The sequence below is a fragment of the Schistosoma mansoni genome, chromosome 3 (genome assembly GCF_000237925.1).
Source record: "Schistosoma mansoni strain Puerto Rico chromosome 3, complete genome".
Classification (NCBI taxonomy): domain Eukaryota; kingdom Metazoa; phylum Platyhelminthes; class Trematoda; order Strigeidida; family Schistosomatidae; genus Schistosoma; species Schistosoma mansoni.
The window spans coordinates 16,897,277-16,917,161 of record NC_031497.1 but is presented as its reverse complement, the minus strand read 5'-3'; the positions used below and the strand labels follow the sequence as shown (position 1 = coordinate 16,917,161).

General features: G+C 34.4%; 1 protein-coding gene across 1 annotated transcript in view; it reads right to left on the bottom strand.

The window, feature by feature from the left end:
• Window positions 1–455: 455 nt before the first annotated feature.
• Window positions 456–19,885, bottom strand: part of Smp_169790 (putative prokaryotic DNA topoisomerase) — a gene marked incomplete at its 5' end in the record, with an annotated part of 40,921 nt that continues 21,491 nt past the window's right edge. The window contains 10 exons of the mRNA XM_018799436.1: window positions 456–796; window positions 1,719–1,824; window positions 2,579–2,778; window positions 4,736–4,916; window positions 7,319–7,602; window positions 9,368–9,703; window positions 10,222–10,407; window positions 11,650–11,869; window positions 11,969–12,066; window positions 15,545–15,673. Of these exons, the coding sequence (XP_018651225.1) occupies window positions 587–796; window positions 1,719–1,824; window positions 2,579–2,778; window positions 4,736–4,916; window positions 7,319–7,602; window positions 9,368–9,703; window positions 10,222–10,407; window positions 11,650–11,869; window positions 11,969–12,066; window positions 15,545–15,673 (1,950 nt within the window). The 3' untranslated portion in view covers window positions 456–586. The remainder of the gene's footprint in view (window positions 797–1,718; window positions 1,825–2,578; window positions 2,779–4,735; window positions 4,917–7,318; window positions 7,603–9,367; window positions 9,704–10,221; window positions 10,408–11,649; window positions 11,870–11,968; window positions 12,067–15,544; window positions 15,674–19,885) is intronic.

The window sequence follows — 19,885 nt, the reverse complement described above, 5'->3', positions numbered from 1 at the left end:
ATATATTCCGAAGTACAAATGAACAAAATAATCAGTTAACAGTTATTGAAATAAGGTCTTATCACTGAAAACTCATTTTTTGATATTAAGGTTTCCAGTTGTGTATTTTAAACATAAAACTAGTATAAAAAATAATCCATTTATGTGGGTAATAAATTATGTTATTCGCAAAGTATTTGAGTCTATTCAAACAACGTGAATTATTCTATTAAGAATATTAAAATTTTATTTCATTTATTTGTCAAAAACGTTTTGTGATACTTAAATAACAATTTGATAGTTTTCAGTAAAAAAAACTAGATGAGAACAGGATTTTGATGGGAGAAATTAGATAAACCTTAAAGGTGTAGGCATAGACTACTTAGCTTGTTTATTTATACCAACTTCTGAATGTATCTTAACAGCTAATTTACATCTGCTTTTTGAACACTAATGAAATTATTAACTGCTTTAATGTATGTATATATTTATATTAGCAAAGACGATAACTATGTACAGTGTAATATGATCACAATTATCAATGTACACGAATTACGTTCATAAGTATTAGTTAGCAGACGTCAATATAGTTCATAGTCTATAAATTTTATCGAAAACTCCGCCCTCGTCGACCACCTCGTTGACGGGTTCCAGAATGATGGCGTGAACCACGTAAATTGACAGTAGGGTTATTTGGTGTTTCCTTTTTTCTTACAATGGTGAATAATGAACATAATGATTCTGTACAGAATGCACATCCAGAGAATGTAGTGTTAATCTTTTCAGAATTATTTTCGCTTGAATTAGGAACTTTACCCTGGAAACAAAATAGGAGCATTTTAAATGCTGACAATCATATTATCAGTTCAGTTTATTACATTATGAAGTTTAATAGCTATACAACTATCTATGCAGGTTCAGCATACTTGGACGCGGTTAAATAGCAGCGATATTTTTTCTTATTTAGTGATATCACACAAAGAAGTTTTTTACTCAGCTTAGTCAAATTTCAGTTGACTGAAATACACACTTTTATTTCAACTATCATTCGGACATTAACAGTAATTGTGAGATTTTCACTACAGGCAAAAGGAGGGTAGTCGGTGCCAAAGTTATATATATATATATATATGCTCTTTGATGCCATCGTAGCAACTAGAGCGGATATGTATTTTAAATTTTAACAGAACCGCCTGTGATTATTTAGAGAACTTTCGTCTAGTTGCTCTTTCTCGAATGGTATAAAATACACTAAATAATAATAAATTGCGAATCACAGGTTAAATGCACTACGGAAACCTGAAAATTTATAACTACAATAATACCATGGACGAATAGCCATCATACGAAAAGTCTTCATTTAAGAATATCTATGTATTAATTATTATTAGCAAAACTAGTGCAACTTCACAGATGAGTAAGCCTAACAGCTATGATCAACAACTACGATTAAACTTGTGACGATTTTTGCAAGTTGTTCCATATTTTGAACAATTTTTTACCGAGCATATATCGTACATTCTATTTGTTATCGAAGCCAATTATTAGAATAATTGGACTCAATAAACACTGCTGATGAATTATTGTACTTTTTCAAACACAATACACCAAAGGCATAGATAGACTAGTCGACAACTTCAATCGGGGAAGATTTAAAATTATCGAGTTTAGTTTATGTTAAACTGGTGAGTATAATAAAATAAGATTCTTTTTTAAAAAAACATACAGTTTGTACATACCGGATCAAATCTCAAGTTAAGATGCATAGCTGTACATACTGAACAACTAACATTTTTGACAGACATACTTTTTACAGAGTCAGAAATAGACAGAAATGTTGGACATCTATAGAAAAACAAAAAGAGAAAGCACACAATATGTTAGAATAATAACAAAGTTTTTAGTGGAAAATGGAAAAAAAGCAGTCATCAAAAAACACTGAAATCGGTCTTTAAGCTTACGTACACAATAAGTAAAAGGAACTACTGTAAAAACCACATAACTGTGCTTAAAGATGCACCGAAAGAGCACAATCAAAAATGACAGTTAAAAGAAATATCTATAACCTCAGTTTTTAGAAACGAAAACTTGAATTCATGAAGGAACACATAAATATCTGTAACCGATAACCACAGAAGTCATGTCCATGGTTTTAGTTGAATGATTTCAAATACTTTGAATAATACATTGGAATGCTGTGTACTATTACTAAGCTTATTTACTACTTTTATCGGTTTATGAATAGACTACAATTAACAAAAATGACTAAGACAAAACACTGATCAGTAATCAATTTATAAAAACAGTAGCTGTACTGTTAAACATAAAGTGAAAAACATGCAAAGTCCATCAACATAGAACCACATTTCTTCACTGAATTGGCTCAGTCAGTTGTGAAGAAATATGACTTCCAGAAAAATATACAATCAAATATTGTAGCGAGTTTAGTGAAACTTCATCACGTAGTGAATGGTTTGAAACTACGAATAATATAATAATCATAAAGATAAATCCCAACTTCATAAGAATGAATTTTGTATCATTTAGGTGAAATGATTTTTTTTTCCGAAAAAGAATTACATAATAATAATCAACTAACCTATTACAATTTAAACGATATTTTGGTGCATTAGAATCATCTAAAACTAGTATACCATATGGACAATCAGGGCATGCATCAACTCCTAGTGATTCCATTGATTGTGGACATGTTGGATGAGGGCATCTATTACAACCGGATAATTTTGGCATTGATTCAAATGGTGGATGGGAAAAACAATACGGACAAAAAACCATATTCTACGTAAATAAATCAAAGAAATACATTAATTTTTTTAGAGTGGATGTTACATAAATCATTTTCAGTGAATGTTAATAAAAACCAAATAATAGAACAGAAAAAGAACTTAATAAGAGATCATAAATTAGAATTCTAGATATTGAAATAAAAATCTAGATTTAATAAAGTATGTTACTTTCACTGCATTCGTTTCTATGGCAATGTAAACTCCTTGTTATTCCCTCTTTGTCTGGTTATTATCTCCTTTTTTTTACAAAGATTAAGTGTATTAAGAATGGAATGGAATATAAACTGAACTGTTGGCATAAGAATTTATATGGATAAAATTAGGAAGTATAAATATTATGGTTATTTGTAATAACTAAATGGGAGTAACAATTTCGATATGTGAATCCCTAATTTATGTATGAATACACACAGGTGGATCTCAATGATTAAAAAGTCGCCTATATTTATATTATATATGTAAGATATATCAGGAACTACAGCAAAGATTATTGATACCGTTCTCAATAGGTGTAATGCATAAACAACGGAAATCACTGAAATGAATCTTATTCAACTAAAGAAAATCCAAACACCTAAAAAATACACTTCTCCAATTCCAAGAAACAATATATTGAACAAAGTGGGCACTCTCTTCATATACACTCTCTTCTATACGTGCATGAACATCAACGAGCTGTTAATGCACGTAGACAATTATGGATACACGTTCAACTGGTAAAATGTTGAAATCCTGGACATAAAGAATATTGAGATCGGAGAATCTTTAGAAGCTTGGCAGTCAGTTCAATCAGCAATCAATCAACAAAAAAAATCGATTCAATTTGTCAACCAATCATAAAAATTATGAGCAACTTGGGATGACAATCGAAATACATATAAATAAAAGGATCAACAATAACCAGTCAAGATCAATGTTGTCAACAACCTATTAGTTACGTATCTAGAAATTCGAATAGTTTATTTCTGTCTGCAGTTTGTACTGGTGTTATTCGAAAAGTAGATGAAAGCTTCGAAACTAAACTATCTGGGCCGAAAAACCTCATCAAAAACTTCATCATCATTGTGAGAATGGTGCCGCGTTCTCCGACGAATATGGTATAATCGCGAAACTTTTATTGTTTTAATGGATGTCATCACGACCTACTTCAAACAAACTTCTCAAAGAAGACAACACAACCAAAACTATCCATTCGAGTCACAAAGCTTCATCTTCTCAGAATCTGAACACTAATTATAGTGTACGAATTATCCAAAGTCAAACGAGTACCTTATATTTCTTGCACAGCGATTAAGAAAACAACAGGTTACCATAATAAGGTTAGACATGAAGTAAATTTCTAAACTCCTAAAGGCCCTTACATAAAGTGTTGACAAAATTAAGAATTTCACCTCACGCAACTAATTTCCATCAATATGGGATAAAAAATTTCTCTCAACAGACTATGCTCATAGATCGATGACCCACAATATCAATATGATATAATCATTGGTATATGTATAATATAAAAGGTGTATACAATGTACATAATGAGCATTTATACATTTTGTTAAATTCAGTAAATTCTTGTAAAATAACATTAGTTTAGTGATCCCCCAAAAATTCTTATAGTAAAGGATTAAATTTTTATGGCATATTCAAATGCGCAGCACTGAAAACTTAAGGGTCATGGTGTCCCAAAATAAGTATTTAGTTCTCCATAATGTAAATCCTCTTTAAGTATAGGGCCCCGCTACTTCCATTGTTGGGAAGGAGTAGCACTGCACATATTCCTTCTTTAGCTGACCTGTATAGAACGATGACACTTGAAGAAACGAATGTTTCAGCCAGTAGGGCTTGGCTGGGTCATCATGATAAGTAATTGATATCACCATGTCACGATATTTTAAACTATTATAAAATAACCGGAATTATAACTTCATACAATAAAAAGTCAAAAAGGAACTTACTCTTCCTTTACCGCCTTGAGTATAGCATAATAGTTCAAATTTATCTAAAGGACACTTTTCGGTTTTATACGGTCGGATTGTACCATTCTGTGGTAATGTATATGTTTCATTACAGATTGAACAATGAAGACGTTGTGGTCGAGAATCTATAAACTTTAAGTATCGGTGACATTTACCACATCTAAAGTATAAAAATGAGTAGTAATAACACAAAAGAAAAATTAAATTGTTCAACAGTTGGATAAATGAAAAAATACACTATCTCGAGTTATCTGAAATAAGAAAACTCCCAAATTTCAATTCTCATCGATTAAACTCACAATAGTTATAGACGTTTGTAAAGGGATTCATATAACTGTCTAGTTAGTAACTGACTACCTGAAGTTCAATTGATTTAGCGAACAAGAAATATTAGGCGGATAACATCACAAAAGTTTAATACGGCTTTTCTTCGGGATACTGACAAACTCAACAAATTCAAGATAGCCCTCAGCAACAGGTTCCAGGCCTTTCATGATCTACTCACTGGAGAGGGAACTACTATGGAGAGCAACTGGAAGGGGATAAAAGAGGCAATCACTTCAACATGTCAGGAGGTTTTGGGTAACAAAAATCACCATCACATCTTATGGGGTCCAAAATCCGTTGCCTGGTTGGTTTGATTCCTTCCTCAGCAATCGACATCAAAAAGCTAAAGTCAACTCCTCATTGTCGAAAGCCGTCCCTGTTAGAAGTGGGGTAATACAGGGTAGTGTCTTAGGCCCTTTGCTCTTTTTAGTTTTTATTATTGATATTTTTGTGTGGGAAAGTCACTTTTGCAAACTACCAAATCGTCCATGTAGGACAACTCACCGACTCATTCGAGGTAAAAACCGATGTTAGGCAAGGTTGCTTACTCTCACCCTTTTTCTTTCTCCTAGTGACCGACTGGATCATGAAGACGTCAACATCTGGAAGGAAGCACGGGATACAGTGGACAGGCAGGATGCAGCTTGACGATTTAGACTTCGCGGATGATCTGGCTCTTCTATCACACAGGCAACAACAAATGCAGGAGAAAACGACCAGAGTAGCAGCAACCTTAGCAGCAGTAGGTCTCAATATAAACAAAGGGAAAAGCAAGACTCTCCGATACAATACAGCATGCACCAATCGAATTACACTTAAAGCAGAAGCTTTGGTGGATGTGAAAACCTTTACATATCTGGACAGCATCATTGATGAACACGGTGGATCTGATGCAGATGTGAATGTGCGGATCGGCGAATCAAGAGCAGCATATTTACAACTGAAGAACATCTGGAACTCAAAACAATTATCAACCAACACCAAGATCAGAATTTTCAATACAAATATTAAGACAGTTTTACTGTATGGGGCGGAGACGTGGAGAACTACGAAAGCCATCATCCAGAAGATACAAGTGTTTATTAATAGTTGTCTACGCAACATACTTCAGATCCGTTGGCCAGACACCATCAACAACCTACTGTGAGAGAGAACAAACCAGATTTCAGCGGAGTAAGAAATCAGGAGGAAGCACTGGAAGTGGATAGGACACACATTGAGGAAATCACCCAACTGCGTCACAAGGCAAGCCCTCACATGGAATCCTGAAGGCCAAAGGGGGAGAGGAAGACCGAAGAACACATTACGCCGAGAAATGGAGACAGACATGAGAAGAATGAACAAAAACTGGATAGAACTAGAAAACAAAGCCCAGGACAGAGTGGGTTGGAGAACGCTGTTCGACGGTATATGCTCCATTGGGAGTAACAGGCGTAAGTAATACCATACATTGGTAAGAACTAACTTTGATAAGAAATCTATATTCAGTTTAATTTCCAACAATCGCGTATACATATGCATATTAAAATCTAAGATTCACCAATTATGTTACAAGTAATGATTCCAGTTATTCGGCTCAAGTTCGACAAGTGCAATTGGATTGGAGGTAAAATATAGAAGTTAATTAGCCACACTTTCAGATACTTATGTATATAGTTAACCGAATTCAAACAAAACTATACATATTTAGCATACAATGTCCTTAGTGAACCGTAGCTGATTTTTCCTGTTGTCAATTTCATAGTTTAAATTAAACTATGTAACTACGTCTTAATAAAGGATCACATATCAACTTAAAAAATCCTTCTGATTTCCATAAAATGAATTGCAAATGTCTGGATTTAATAGTTACTGGAACTAGTTAAAAGTTACAGTATGTATGCTTAACACGAATCCAGCTATACACTTGCAAATAACAACCCTACTTATGTATAAAAAGTCAGAAACGAAAATAAACAAAAACATGGCTCTACAAAACATAAGTTATTGAATATCTATGCTATTCTAGTGGCACTCGCGTATAATATCTTTAATCCTTAAACCCTAGGATCATAATAACGACTAGTGATTATAGTGATTTTTCTTCATGCATCTTGATGTATCATAAATAAGTATTATCATAGAGTTTTTGTCTCGATCAAGTTTTTTCATCTGTTAGTGTTTTAGGAAAGTACATCTTGCAAGTAAAAGCAAAATTACTGAATAGAAAAATTAAGCTAATTGTTCTCCACTTACCTGGATAAAGGTTTACCTGAACTAGCTAGAGTAGTGAATGAAACTTCAAACAGTTGATCCATACCATTAATATGTTCAACAAAATAACGATATTTGGCGGCAAAAATAGCTAAAACAAATTGTAATACTAAATCATATTTAGCATGACCACGAGCAATATGATTTAATTGTTCTTCTACAGCTCTACGCATATGTGGTAAGACAAGTTCGGCATCGATTGTTTGATAACCATGAACAAGAACAATCCCTAAGGGTGTAGGTTGTAGTTTACGCCCCGAAAGAAGCTGTGTTTGTTTAAGAAAGAACATACACAAACATATAGATAGGAATAGAATGAACGAGAAAACAATAATTTTGAGAGTAAAAAAGTTATATCTTAAAAAAAATAAAAAGTGACGAAAAATAATTTATATATTGACTTCTTGTAAGTAAGCAGGTAACACATTCCAAGTCAATGAAGATCATAGAGTGAAAAATATAAAACATTAAAACTAAAACGATTGTTAGTGTATTTAATGTTCAAAAGTAGTCTACAGTAAAATTAAGAAGTGCTTTTATGCGGTTAATAATTGAGAAAGTAAACCAATAAACATGGAGAAAAGCATGTTTTTCATGAGAGCATAAGGTCTTTTGTAAAAATCAGATAGCTTCGCACTGAACACTTGTTTTGAAGTGAATAAACTCTCAATTATGAAGTAGATTAAAAAGATAACTTGAAATCATAGTCTCTGCTATTCCATGAAAATTTCGTATTTTTCAGTCAATAGAGTTTCTATATTATTAGACACTAAAGCATAGTTTTTCGTTACTCTCATATCAGAACGAAATGCAAAATCGGAAAATTTACACTCATTATTATTTAAAAAGATTTAGTCACTAATTGGTTGTATTTTATTTGTTAACATTGAGCTTTTAATCAATAAACAGAAAATTAGGTTAAAGATTTATTCTAGATTTCCTTTTCATTTGTTTAAGTAAATAAATAAATATATAATTTGCTTATAATTATGTAAATAATTAGGCACATTTTTACTTGAGTAAATTTTCACATCAAAACAGTACAAACCGACATGGATAATCTTCATGGATTAACGTAAGGGCTGATTTATAAACGAACTAAGTGATTTAAGTTTCTTACATAAAAGCTTGAAGTTAATTCTAGTATTCGGTTACATATATACATGATGTTTGTAGAGAATCTAGGGTCAGACTCCAGTAGCTTTGTGCTAAATAAGCTAAGACAATTTCATGTTGAACAATGTAAAGTAATATATAGTGATGAACAATTGCAATCTATATGCTGGTGTGACAATTTGAACAGCGATACATTCGTGCCAGCTTCTATATATACAAGGAACAAGAATTCAGGTGGAAACAACCAATTTATTGTTTAATACAAAACCACAGAATCTCTTGGTAAAACATAAGAACCATACACTGAATACTTCATTTGTAAAATTTCGTCATTTGTCCTTCAACATACTATATGATTCTTCCAAGTAAAATTCCTTTTTATTTCCGTTTCTCTTTTCTTCAAGTCGACCTTCATAGCCTTCTGCTACCAGGTTTCCCACTTCCGATTGGTGTTACACACTAACGTCTGTCGACACAAGTAGTATACACTACACTATGACTGACTGAATGGTAGTCCATTGTCAGAAGTAATGAGTAATATGGTCCTAAAATGTTAACAGTGACTCTGTTACCTTATCTATTTTAAATCTTACTAATTTATTTTCATGTTATTGATCTCCTCTCTCACGGTATTGGTGAGGAAATGTAGTACCCTGGACTGATATACATCTACCTTAGGTCTTGATTTGTCTATATTAATTAATCATTAGTTTTAATCCTTATTTTGACTAGTTTATCCAATCCACCTCGTAATTATTTCGTCTCTATGCAAGTAAATAAACAGTTTGTTTTTTATTAATAAGAAGTGATGACATTCGCTGAGTTGAGTTATCTCTATTTAGGGACAGAAAAATAACATGGACATCAACACAAAGAAGCAAATATATAATATTATTACTATGATAGAGAATTTACTTGCACATAACCTCTTTGAACGATATTTTCTATGTGTGTTGGAATTGATGCATCAGTTCCAATACCATGACGTTCCATAGCGGTAATTAATTCAGATTCAGTTAAATAGTCTGGCGGACCAGTTTGTCCTTCAATTAAACTTGGTTCTTCAAGTAAATTGAATTGATAGCCTTGATTAAGAAGTGATTTAGGCAATGATTTATCTTCTACTGCTTGCCAGGTTAATATTCGTGTAAAACCAGGTTCAACTACTTTTAATCCACTTATTGTAAACAATTCACCATCACCAACGGATACAATCACTTGTGTTTGCTCATAACAACAATCGGGCATAATCTTCAAGGTAAATAGGAAAAAGAGTACAATCGTGTTGGTGATGCTAGATACACAGAAATCAATCGGTGAACATATTTTTGTAATTTGATTTTGGAAATTTGAATTCCTCATTTTAGCTCCAAAAGTGCCCATATAATTCACAATAACTTCCAGTGAAAACATTTTAGACTACATGAAAGTAATTAATTACAGTTTACTTTTTCAAAACCGATCAAAATTTGCCAAACAAGTTATGTGAAATGCACTTATGATCTTAAGTGTAAAGCGTTGAAAGCTAATGAAAAAACTAATGGACAGTATTTACCAGTTACCAAGTAATTCAGTCCTAGTAAATCTCAGTAACTAACGGAATAGCTTAAGCTTAGTTTAAAGAGATTTTCCAACATGAACTGATATCAATTAAGAATTTTAAAATGTCACTTTCAACGTCAAAGGCAATATGTCTTCTCGGTATTGTAGAAACATACATATACATTAAGAAATGAGCATTTTAAAAATTTGTACATAAAATCACTTACGGTAGCAATAAAATGTTGTGTAATATATTCATACAATCGGTAGGCTTCATGTCCCAGCTCTTGGGAAGACGCAAAACGCATGGGAGCAATAGGAGGATGATCACCCGCATCATGACCAGCACGAGGTGGAGTCAACCCACTGTGAAGAATCTCACGAGCTAGATCTCCCCAAAGTGGATTATTCACCTAAAATGATTATATCAATATAGAGAAAAACAGAGTTTTAAAGCAATTAGTCCCTTTGATAAATTTCGATAGTGTAATAATATTTTTATATATAAATGTTCTTAACAAGTATACGTGTGATCAGATTGTTCGAAATGTATTGCGCTAATATATCACATAGTTCTGATAATCTTCGTCTTCGTACTACACTATCGAAAAACAGAGGTGGTGAATTAAAATTTTAGCAGGAAATTACATGCAAAATAAAACCCATTAATTATAACTAAACTTATGTATTTCTTAGGATGGAAGCATCATAAAAATCGTTCGGCATGAAGATAAATAACCTATAAATCGGGTTTTAACTGGACAAACACAGGAAATGAGGGAGAAATGGAGAACTGTTTACTTAGAATTGTGGAACTCAGCAGTGTGGAATGACAACTAAGTACCAATGTTCCCTGGTCTTTAGTGTTTGTGTGGCTAAAATTCAGTTCGTGATTCAAATGATTTATTTGTTTTGATTTTTGCGATTGCTTAGATGTATCATCTGGTTGAAGTGTGAATGATGAATAATAACCATGACCGACAATGTTCAAGATTTTTATCAATCTAAGTACAGTAAAACCTATGAACTCTATACTGTACTAATATTATCTTATGTGAGGATCTGGAATTTCAAGAATAGTAACAGGCAGTTAAAATCGCCTTTTTAGGAAAATTTCCCAGTTACTTGCAAATAAAGATAGATGAGTCTCATTTCACCTATTTCAGTTTTGACAGCCATCAAACAAGAACAAAATGTAATGTAACGCCGAGTTCAGATGTTTTCACCTAGTAACTAGGTTACATTAATTGGATTAGGATGTAAAATAATTATGATTATTATATTTATCTTATATGACCAGTTTGTGACGATGAAGAATACTTTAACAATAGATGCTGAATTTGAGTCAGGATGGAATACTGTTACAATTATGACACCCAAAAACATCAAGTGTAAACTCAACTTTAAAACTATAATAATCGGGTAGTTGATCAAAGATGGTAAAGTAAAGGAGTTAGTCACTGAAGCTACTGCTCCGAATCATGTTGAGGTTCACATCGAACTTCAATTTATTCACAATTCGAATTCTTTACAATCTAGAGTATCTCAAATAATTGATTGCATTTATACGCGATTTAAGATAACATATTTCCAATAGTAATAAACGTAAGAAAACTTGATGGCTCTTTGAAGAATACTAACCAAACGTAACATACCTGCTGTTGCAGTAATCCACGTAAATCAAATGTGTTTGGATAAGCTGTTGTTTCAGTACGTGGATAGTTTATGTAACCAGATGTATACAATCGTTCCGCGATGGCCATTGCACTATGTGGTCCAATACCTAAACCAGCACTGGCAACTCGTAACATTTCTACTGTATTCAAACCTTGTGGACGTGGTTTAATCTTCTGTTTAACAGATACTTGGACGACTCTGAAATAGAATTAGGTTAATAAATCTTAAACGGCAGTAAAGTAAATACATGTGTATCATGTATGGCTGTTTAATTATAATTATTTGAATAGAATATACGTTAAGACAATTCGACCCATTAGAAACTGAGAGATAAATAGTTTTCTGCATGAAAAAAACGTGCCTACGCTTATCCATTTAATCGCAAATAAACATTCCTGAAATGAGTTGTAAACCAAATTTTTCAAAGTCCTAGTAAAATAATTTACACAGACGATTTTCGACTACACAACCAACTTTCAAAAACATGATTAATTTAAATTAGTGATGATCTTTAGACCTTTAAAATTCCAATGATTTCTACTACGTAAACGTACTGAGACTATAGTTTTGTGAAAGAACTTGAGCATTCGAATAATATATACATATAGTATAAAATTATGTGATAATAAATGGAATTTTTTTGTATCAGAAAAATTTAGAACAACATATATAAGCGAACAATATTCTCTTCGATTACATCATCATCAGGCTTTACTCTAATATACAGTAATATTTATATGCATATACGAAATTATTAAACCAATCATGGCAGTTTATGAGTCAATGATAACAGTGGAATAGATTACATATAGTTTATATAAATAAGTCATTTAAAGTTATTTATCGTATTCCTACTAGTTTTCCTTATGGGGTTCGATCTCGTCTCTTACACATAGCAAAAGCTATAGGAATTCGAGCCAACAATCCAAGCCTTTGAGTTCATAAGAAATTTGTAACACCCTTATCTCTCCCTTGGCCTTAATAAATGATTTCATTTTTCATACTCTTTCTTCGTTAATTTTTCTTCACCCCTTCCTACCAATTTCTTTCCTCAAATATTTGTTTCATGGTCCAAGTATCTGAACATTTCTTGTTGCGTAATCATATAATTTTTATGAATGTTATTTCAGTGTCTATATTTTTCTAATCATTTCCCATTATGTAACATTGATTCAAGCCTTTATTATTTTTATCACAACTAGTACACCTGTCATCACGCTACCGAATTGTACTTTTCACTTATTATGTTTATTTATGTAATCTATTCCACTGTTATCATTGACTCATAAACTGCCATGATTGGTTTAATAATTTCGTATATGCATATAAATATTACTGTACATTAGAGTAAAGCCTGATGATGATCTAATCGAAAAGAATATTGTTCGTTTATATATGTTGTTCTAAATCAGAAAAATCTACCGTTTATCAAAACTCCCACAATGAAACTGAGGCGTCAAGACTAAAAAAACTATTTGATGGTTTATTATCATTTTCTGTTTACTTTTAAGCTATCAAATTATAGGAATTAACTATTTTAAAAAATTGATTAGGAGCAAGATAATGTTAGTTTTATTTTTACTGTTTCAGACATTTTCATACATGTGTGTTCATAATAGAAAATTGTTTCAGGATCTTCAAAATTCTAAACTTTTACCATTTCAAACAGCGTACAGGAGCACTATATATACGTATTTCTGTGCAGTTTTGAAATAGAAAGAAACAGTTTTGAAGAAACACACATAATCAAATAGTTATTATACTAGTAACAACGTGAAGTGACAACTGCAGTCAAATTCATGTACTTAATACACTTGATTCATTTGAATACATCGGATCTTATTGTATTACTGATTATGAACAAAAGGAACAAAGCAGTAGCCAAGTTATCTAACCAATTATCATATCATATCATCTTTGATATAAATCAGTTTACTGCTTTCACTGTGAATCTTTAACATCAAAACTACTTCCTTACAAACAAAAAGTTTTAGTTTCATTAACTTACTCTGCTGTTTTGGAAGATTTGACTCGGTTTAAAAATACTGAAGCAGCTTCTTTATCAAAGATACGATCACGATTCCATGACATTTCTAGTACACCCCCGGTATCATCTACACCCGAGACCTATGATCGTTATCATTAACGAAAATAAATTTGAGGTGTAAAACAATAACAATAATTTTATTAAGGGAGGATAAACCTTGAAATATTTCATTTAGAACAGCATATACAAGCGAACAATATTGTTTTCAGTTAGATTGTTATCTGGACCTACTCTAATGCGTAATAATATTTATATGTATATTTGGGGTTCGTATGATCATTGGAGCAGGTGAATTCACTTTTTATCTTCCCTTAAATCCCAAGTTTCTGAAGTCCTCATAGGTTTTTTATCATTACACTTTTTTCTCGAACTGTAACTGGGATCGCTAACCTTTACTATTACCATCTGTACTATTTTGAGATTTCTTCTGATAATTTTATTGAGCTGTGCCAATAGGGTATGGCAACTTGAACCAATGTACACGTATCTCAGGCCCTACGTTGCGTTTGACTGACTGACATACGGAAATATCAAACCAATTGTTGGGGATGTTAGATACTCATAACTCACTTGGTAAATACCTTATTTTTGTAATTTTATTTTAAAATTCTAAATGTCTTCATTTTCGCGCCAAAAGCACTCTTTTCACCTTCATGTCGCATTTCCCACTTGAGAAAATCCTAAACGCTATCGGTCCGTTGTATCTTTTAGTATGCTATTTTGTAATGCTTCCCAAGGACAGTTTTATGCTATATATTTACGTTTGATTTGTACCCATTGGGGTTGCTTGTGCTTCTGGCTGCTTACGGAATATATTTTCCCCACTTCCAACTTGGACTTCTCACTCTAGTTAGGGGGGCTGGGATGCGTCAGAATAGATAGCTTATTGGTCTTTGGTCACAAGTCTTTGTTCGGCTCGCAAACTAGGCAAACTCGTAATAGCTTCAAACATAACACTAATCAAGACAGATTATGAGCCTATGATAACAACGAAAGTAACTGTACAAATAAACGTAATAAAAGGTAGAAACTGATGGTATGATGATAGGTGTACTACTAGTGATAACAAGAATAAAGGTTTGAATCATTTAATCAAAATTGAAATTTGATATCTGTAAGTTGCATAAACTGACAATATGTAGGGAGTATAAGGTGATAAACATGACTTAATGTGAAGTCATACAACACCACCTATGAGCTTCATCTAGTGTCGGTATTGATAATGCGACGTAATAGCACAAATCTTGGTAGTTACAAGACTTTTAGTGAATCCATGAACCAATACCCGGAAAATAAATTGATAAAACTATTGTAAATAGGATGTATCTCAGCTTATTCTTAATCAGTAGAAGATGGAGATGTAAATGATCAGAAAAGTGGCCGAAGGAAATACATTTTTTCTAATGTTAAAGTAATGTGATTAACACCAAGTCAATAGCTTAAGTAGTTACGTAATAAAATGAAAGGTACACATTAGTATCCAAAATAAAAACAGAGGGAACTGTAAGTTGAATTAAAGTCAAGGAGGGTGATTATTGATTTTAAGATCAGTGACACATTAATACTTGATATAAATCGAGAGACAAATGTTCAAATCACCAATGGACGCGATACAAAATTACATTGCACATAGTTTGTAAGTTATATGACTAGAAATTTGAAATTTGAAATACGTAAACCCGGATCTCTAAACGGAATAAATAGTAAGATCGATTATCAACTAGTTCTGGAAAAAATATGTGACAGAATTTAAGATTTTCTGCCACACTATAAAAATTGGACAAACACTCATGGTTCTAAACTACGAACACAACGTTTTTGCTTACCTTTATCCGCCAAAATGTTTCTGGTTTAAATGACTGGATTTGATCGTGTCGTTTTACGCAAAATCCAAGGGTAGGTGTTTGACAAGGTCCAAATGACACGAGATTGCTGTTTAGATCACCATACTTCCCCTTAAACAGATAGAAACTTTTATTCCAAGAGAATGTATACGGAAATCAATAAACAAACGAAAACAAGATAAATGAGTAAATGGCTTATAAAAATTACTAGGTTCTTAGTCGAAAAACAAAAAAATATAAAATGCTTGGTCTAAATGCTACCGTAAAATCTTCAATTTTATTCTATCACTACCACAATCAACGAGACTAATAATTCAGAATTAGTGATGACTACTTAATAACCTTGTCATGTAGTCAAATTACAACGATTAGTTTGGCCATACAGTATAAACTATTATTTATCAAATACATTTATTTAAAAACATTGGGCACCAAATATAAAATGCGCCACTCAAATCGTGAGAATAACAGTGACGAAAAGAAAGTACATTTAGAGACGAGAAAAATAATTGAACAAAAACAGTATATGATGGGAAATACAGTTTAGCTAACAATACAAACAAAAAATTTCCTTCCAATTAAATGAGTTCCTTTCATTATTTTACGATTTTAAAGGAAGATTACAATAGGGGTTCATTCATTGGCTTCTGTCTCAGGCATTGACTGATAGTATTCCAAGTCACTAGGTTGCACTACCCATCCGACGCCAATCAGGGATTTATGATGGATAAACAGATTCCAATCCTACATAGCTTCCTTTCATACCGCGGCACCATGTCATAAACTGACCATCTCCTCGCTTTTTCCAACTAGTTCCAGAGTCGAAAAATAATTGATGTGGAAGTCTTTGATAAGACATTCGTGCCATATGACTATGCTACCGAAGCGACATTTCAAGATGACGCCAACTGAGTCGTTTTAACTGTGCTCCAACACATTGCCGAACCTAAAGAATACTAACAAATGTTGTCTGAAAACGTCACCAATTCTTTGGAGACAACGAAGACCGACGCCAAACATTCTCAACTCAGAGAGGCCAGATTTCACAAACATAGAGCAGATTCTTTCCCACTGAATCGTTGTAAACCCAATCTTTTACAGACAGACTAAAAATACGACTGCACCAAAGATAACCTATGTTCGCATAATCTACTCTGGCTTTTACTACTACTCACACTATCACCAGCACCCACACGGCTAGCTAAACACACAAACATTTGGATTAATTATGACGCAATATCGTCGAGAGTGATTATAGGTACAGAGCTCCTGCCAGCCTCATGAAAGTACTTTACAAAGCACATGGAATACCGATCGATAGTGATTGTAAGCTGAAGTGAGGATAGCTCAACTTGCGTATCGTCATACAGTGATACAATATCATTCGAACACTCAAGATCAAAAGGTGTTTCTTTAAGTAACACATTCACACTATCATTACCAACATTGTAGTTCCATCAAAGCTATTTCCAGAATGTCATTGGAGGCAAAGTTGGAGAGAAATGATAAGACTAGTCAAACCCACAAAACCCCACTTCAGGAATGGAAAAATGGGGGTAGGTGGTTATATGTCGTCATTCTGTATACAGACCCTACAATATGTCAATAAACATCTCAGGAGCACCCTTTCTCGACGAACAATATTAGAACACATTCCTATCCAACAAATTGAAAGTAGTCCTGATATCAAAAAATATAGCGATTTTTGACCTAAAATAAAGATGATGGTGCTCTAACATTTGTGAGGTTTATTTACTTGAACTCATAAATATTGGTACAAGGGGGCACCAGATAAATATGCAGCACACGAAACAATGAGAATGGGAAGATAAAAAGAGGGTAAGGTGCATATAAAAAAAAAGAAAAAAAGAACAATACAAACCACAGATTTGTGTATGTTAGTATGATAATAAGAATAATAGAGGGGGAAACAGAAGTATACAACAAGAAAGACTCTTTCAGTTAAGGAAGTTATTATTATTATCATTATTATTTAGACACATAAACATTGGTACAAGGAGCACCAAATAGGTATGCGAAACACAAATCTTTCGATTTGTGTGCGGGCTGGTATATTGTCCAGGTGCCCGAACTCAAACAAGTGGTTTTCTTAGGGGACCACACCCGGAGCCTTCTACCTAAAGGTCTAATCCATAAGGCAGTGGAGCAACGTAGGGAGATGCAGTCCCATAGTAGCCGGTGACTAATAATTGGTTCATACGCCATTTGTTCTCTCAGGATACTAGAGCCCATGTGCACCATTGGTTTGAAATCAGGGTTTTCCAACTCCCCTAGGCGGACTTTCCGTGTCCAACAACCCGGTTGAAGCGCCGGACATTCGCTTTTCGTCCTCTCAGTTTCGTAAACAACACCCCCGCCGCGAGAAGGCAGTGAGTAGGACTTCCCTGTCAGTAGTTGTATGCACGTAGCCATGTGAAAGCATTTCATGAGGGAGGGCTGACTCTCCCCGATCTTTTACAGTCAGACTAACATCACGAAGGCGCCAAAGGTGGCCTAGCTTGGCATAAGCCTACGTGAATCGATCTCATCACTAACGCCACCACCACCACTTATCCAGCTATCCAGATACACGAGCTTTTTGACTACTTCTATCTGCTCACTACGTAGATTGAGTGCAGGATTAGAGTCCTCCCAGTCTTGTAAGAGTACTTTGCACTTCGAAGGTGCAAAGCACGTGCCATACTTATGAAAACTAATTGCCAACTGATTAAGTGCGGATTGCATGGCTTGGGCATTATCGCACAGTAAGACAATATCATCCGTATACTCAAGGTCGAGAAGTCGTTCTCCAGGCAACAGATCTACACCGCCATTACTTACATCTATCAGAGCTGTTTTCAGAATGTCATCGATGGCAAAGTTGAAGAGGAATGATGAGATTGGGCTACCCCGTCTATCCCCACTGCTTGAATGGAACAATGGAGGAAGGTGGTTGTATGCCCTCAATCCGTTTGAGGTATTTGTATATAGGGCCTTTAATATGTTACTAAACTTCTCAGACACACCTTTCTTCAATAGACAATCCCAGAGGACAGTCCTGTCCAACGAATCGAAGGCGGCCCTGATATCAAGAAACACTATGATTGTTGACCCGTGATAAGTATGACGGTGCTCTAACATTTGGCGGAGGGTAAAGATATGATCAATGCATCCTCGACCAGAACGAAAACCAGCCTGTTCCTTCCGAGTCAATCTTTCTCCGGTTTTAAAAAATCTACGAAGTATGACAGAAGCCAATAGTTTGGACGCAATTGGAAGTAGACTTATCCTCCGATAGTTGTTACAGGAACGACGTGAACCCTTTTTAAAGATAGGGACAACTATTGACTCATACCATGACGTTGGAACACTCTCTAGCTCCCAGACCTTTGTAAACAACTCAGTCAATTCCTTAGCCAGAAAGTCACCACCAATTTTAAAAAGAGCCGGAGGTAAGTCATCTAGGCTCGGTGATTTGTAGCGCTTCAAGAGTTAGAGTTCCTTGCGGACCTCGGCCTCATTTGGTGGAGCAGTTGTCACCGGCCATGGAGGACAGGACAATTTGATAGATGTTGCCGGAGCAGCGAGCCAGTTGAACTGTCCTTCAAAGAATTCTGCCCATCGTCCAAGACGTTGATGGATGTTAGTGATTGGCATCCCGTCATCGTCACAGACTGTTTCACTTACACCAGACTTCTTGCTGCTAGTGGCTCGGATGAGCAGGAGACAATTCACCGTAGCCAAGTGGTTCTGCAGCTTTAGGAGGTGAAGTTCCTTGAGGACTTTCCCCTTTTCAAGTGAATCAGTTGTCAACGGCTAGGGAGTGCAGGACAGCCTGGTCTATATTGCTGGGGCAGCAGACCGACTGAACTGCACATCGAAAAACTCGGTCAATTGTATGAGACGCCTTCGGATGCTATTGAATAGCGTCCAATCAGTTTTCCAGATTGTTTCACTCACATCAAGGTCTTTGTTGCCAGTGACCTGGGTGAGTTGAAAGAGCGTCCAGAAATTGACAGATGCAGATGTTTTCAACTTGTTGGCACACTCCAACCACTAGGTTCCTCGGTCCTTACGCAAGCTTTTCGTAATACCTTGATGTAAGAACCCACGTTTACTGTCAAACTCTCAGTCAGCCAGAGTAAACCGACTTGGCTCAAGGAGTTGTAAGGGCCCTGTAGAAACCCACTGCTTATATAAGTGGGACGTTTAGCAACACTGCAAGCGACTTTACTGCCCATTTCTATGATGTCATGCAAGTGCAGCCAGACTTAATCTATAATTTTTGGTGGTGTAATCGCTACCTTTGAATCTAGTCCAGTT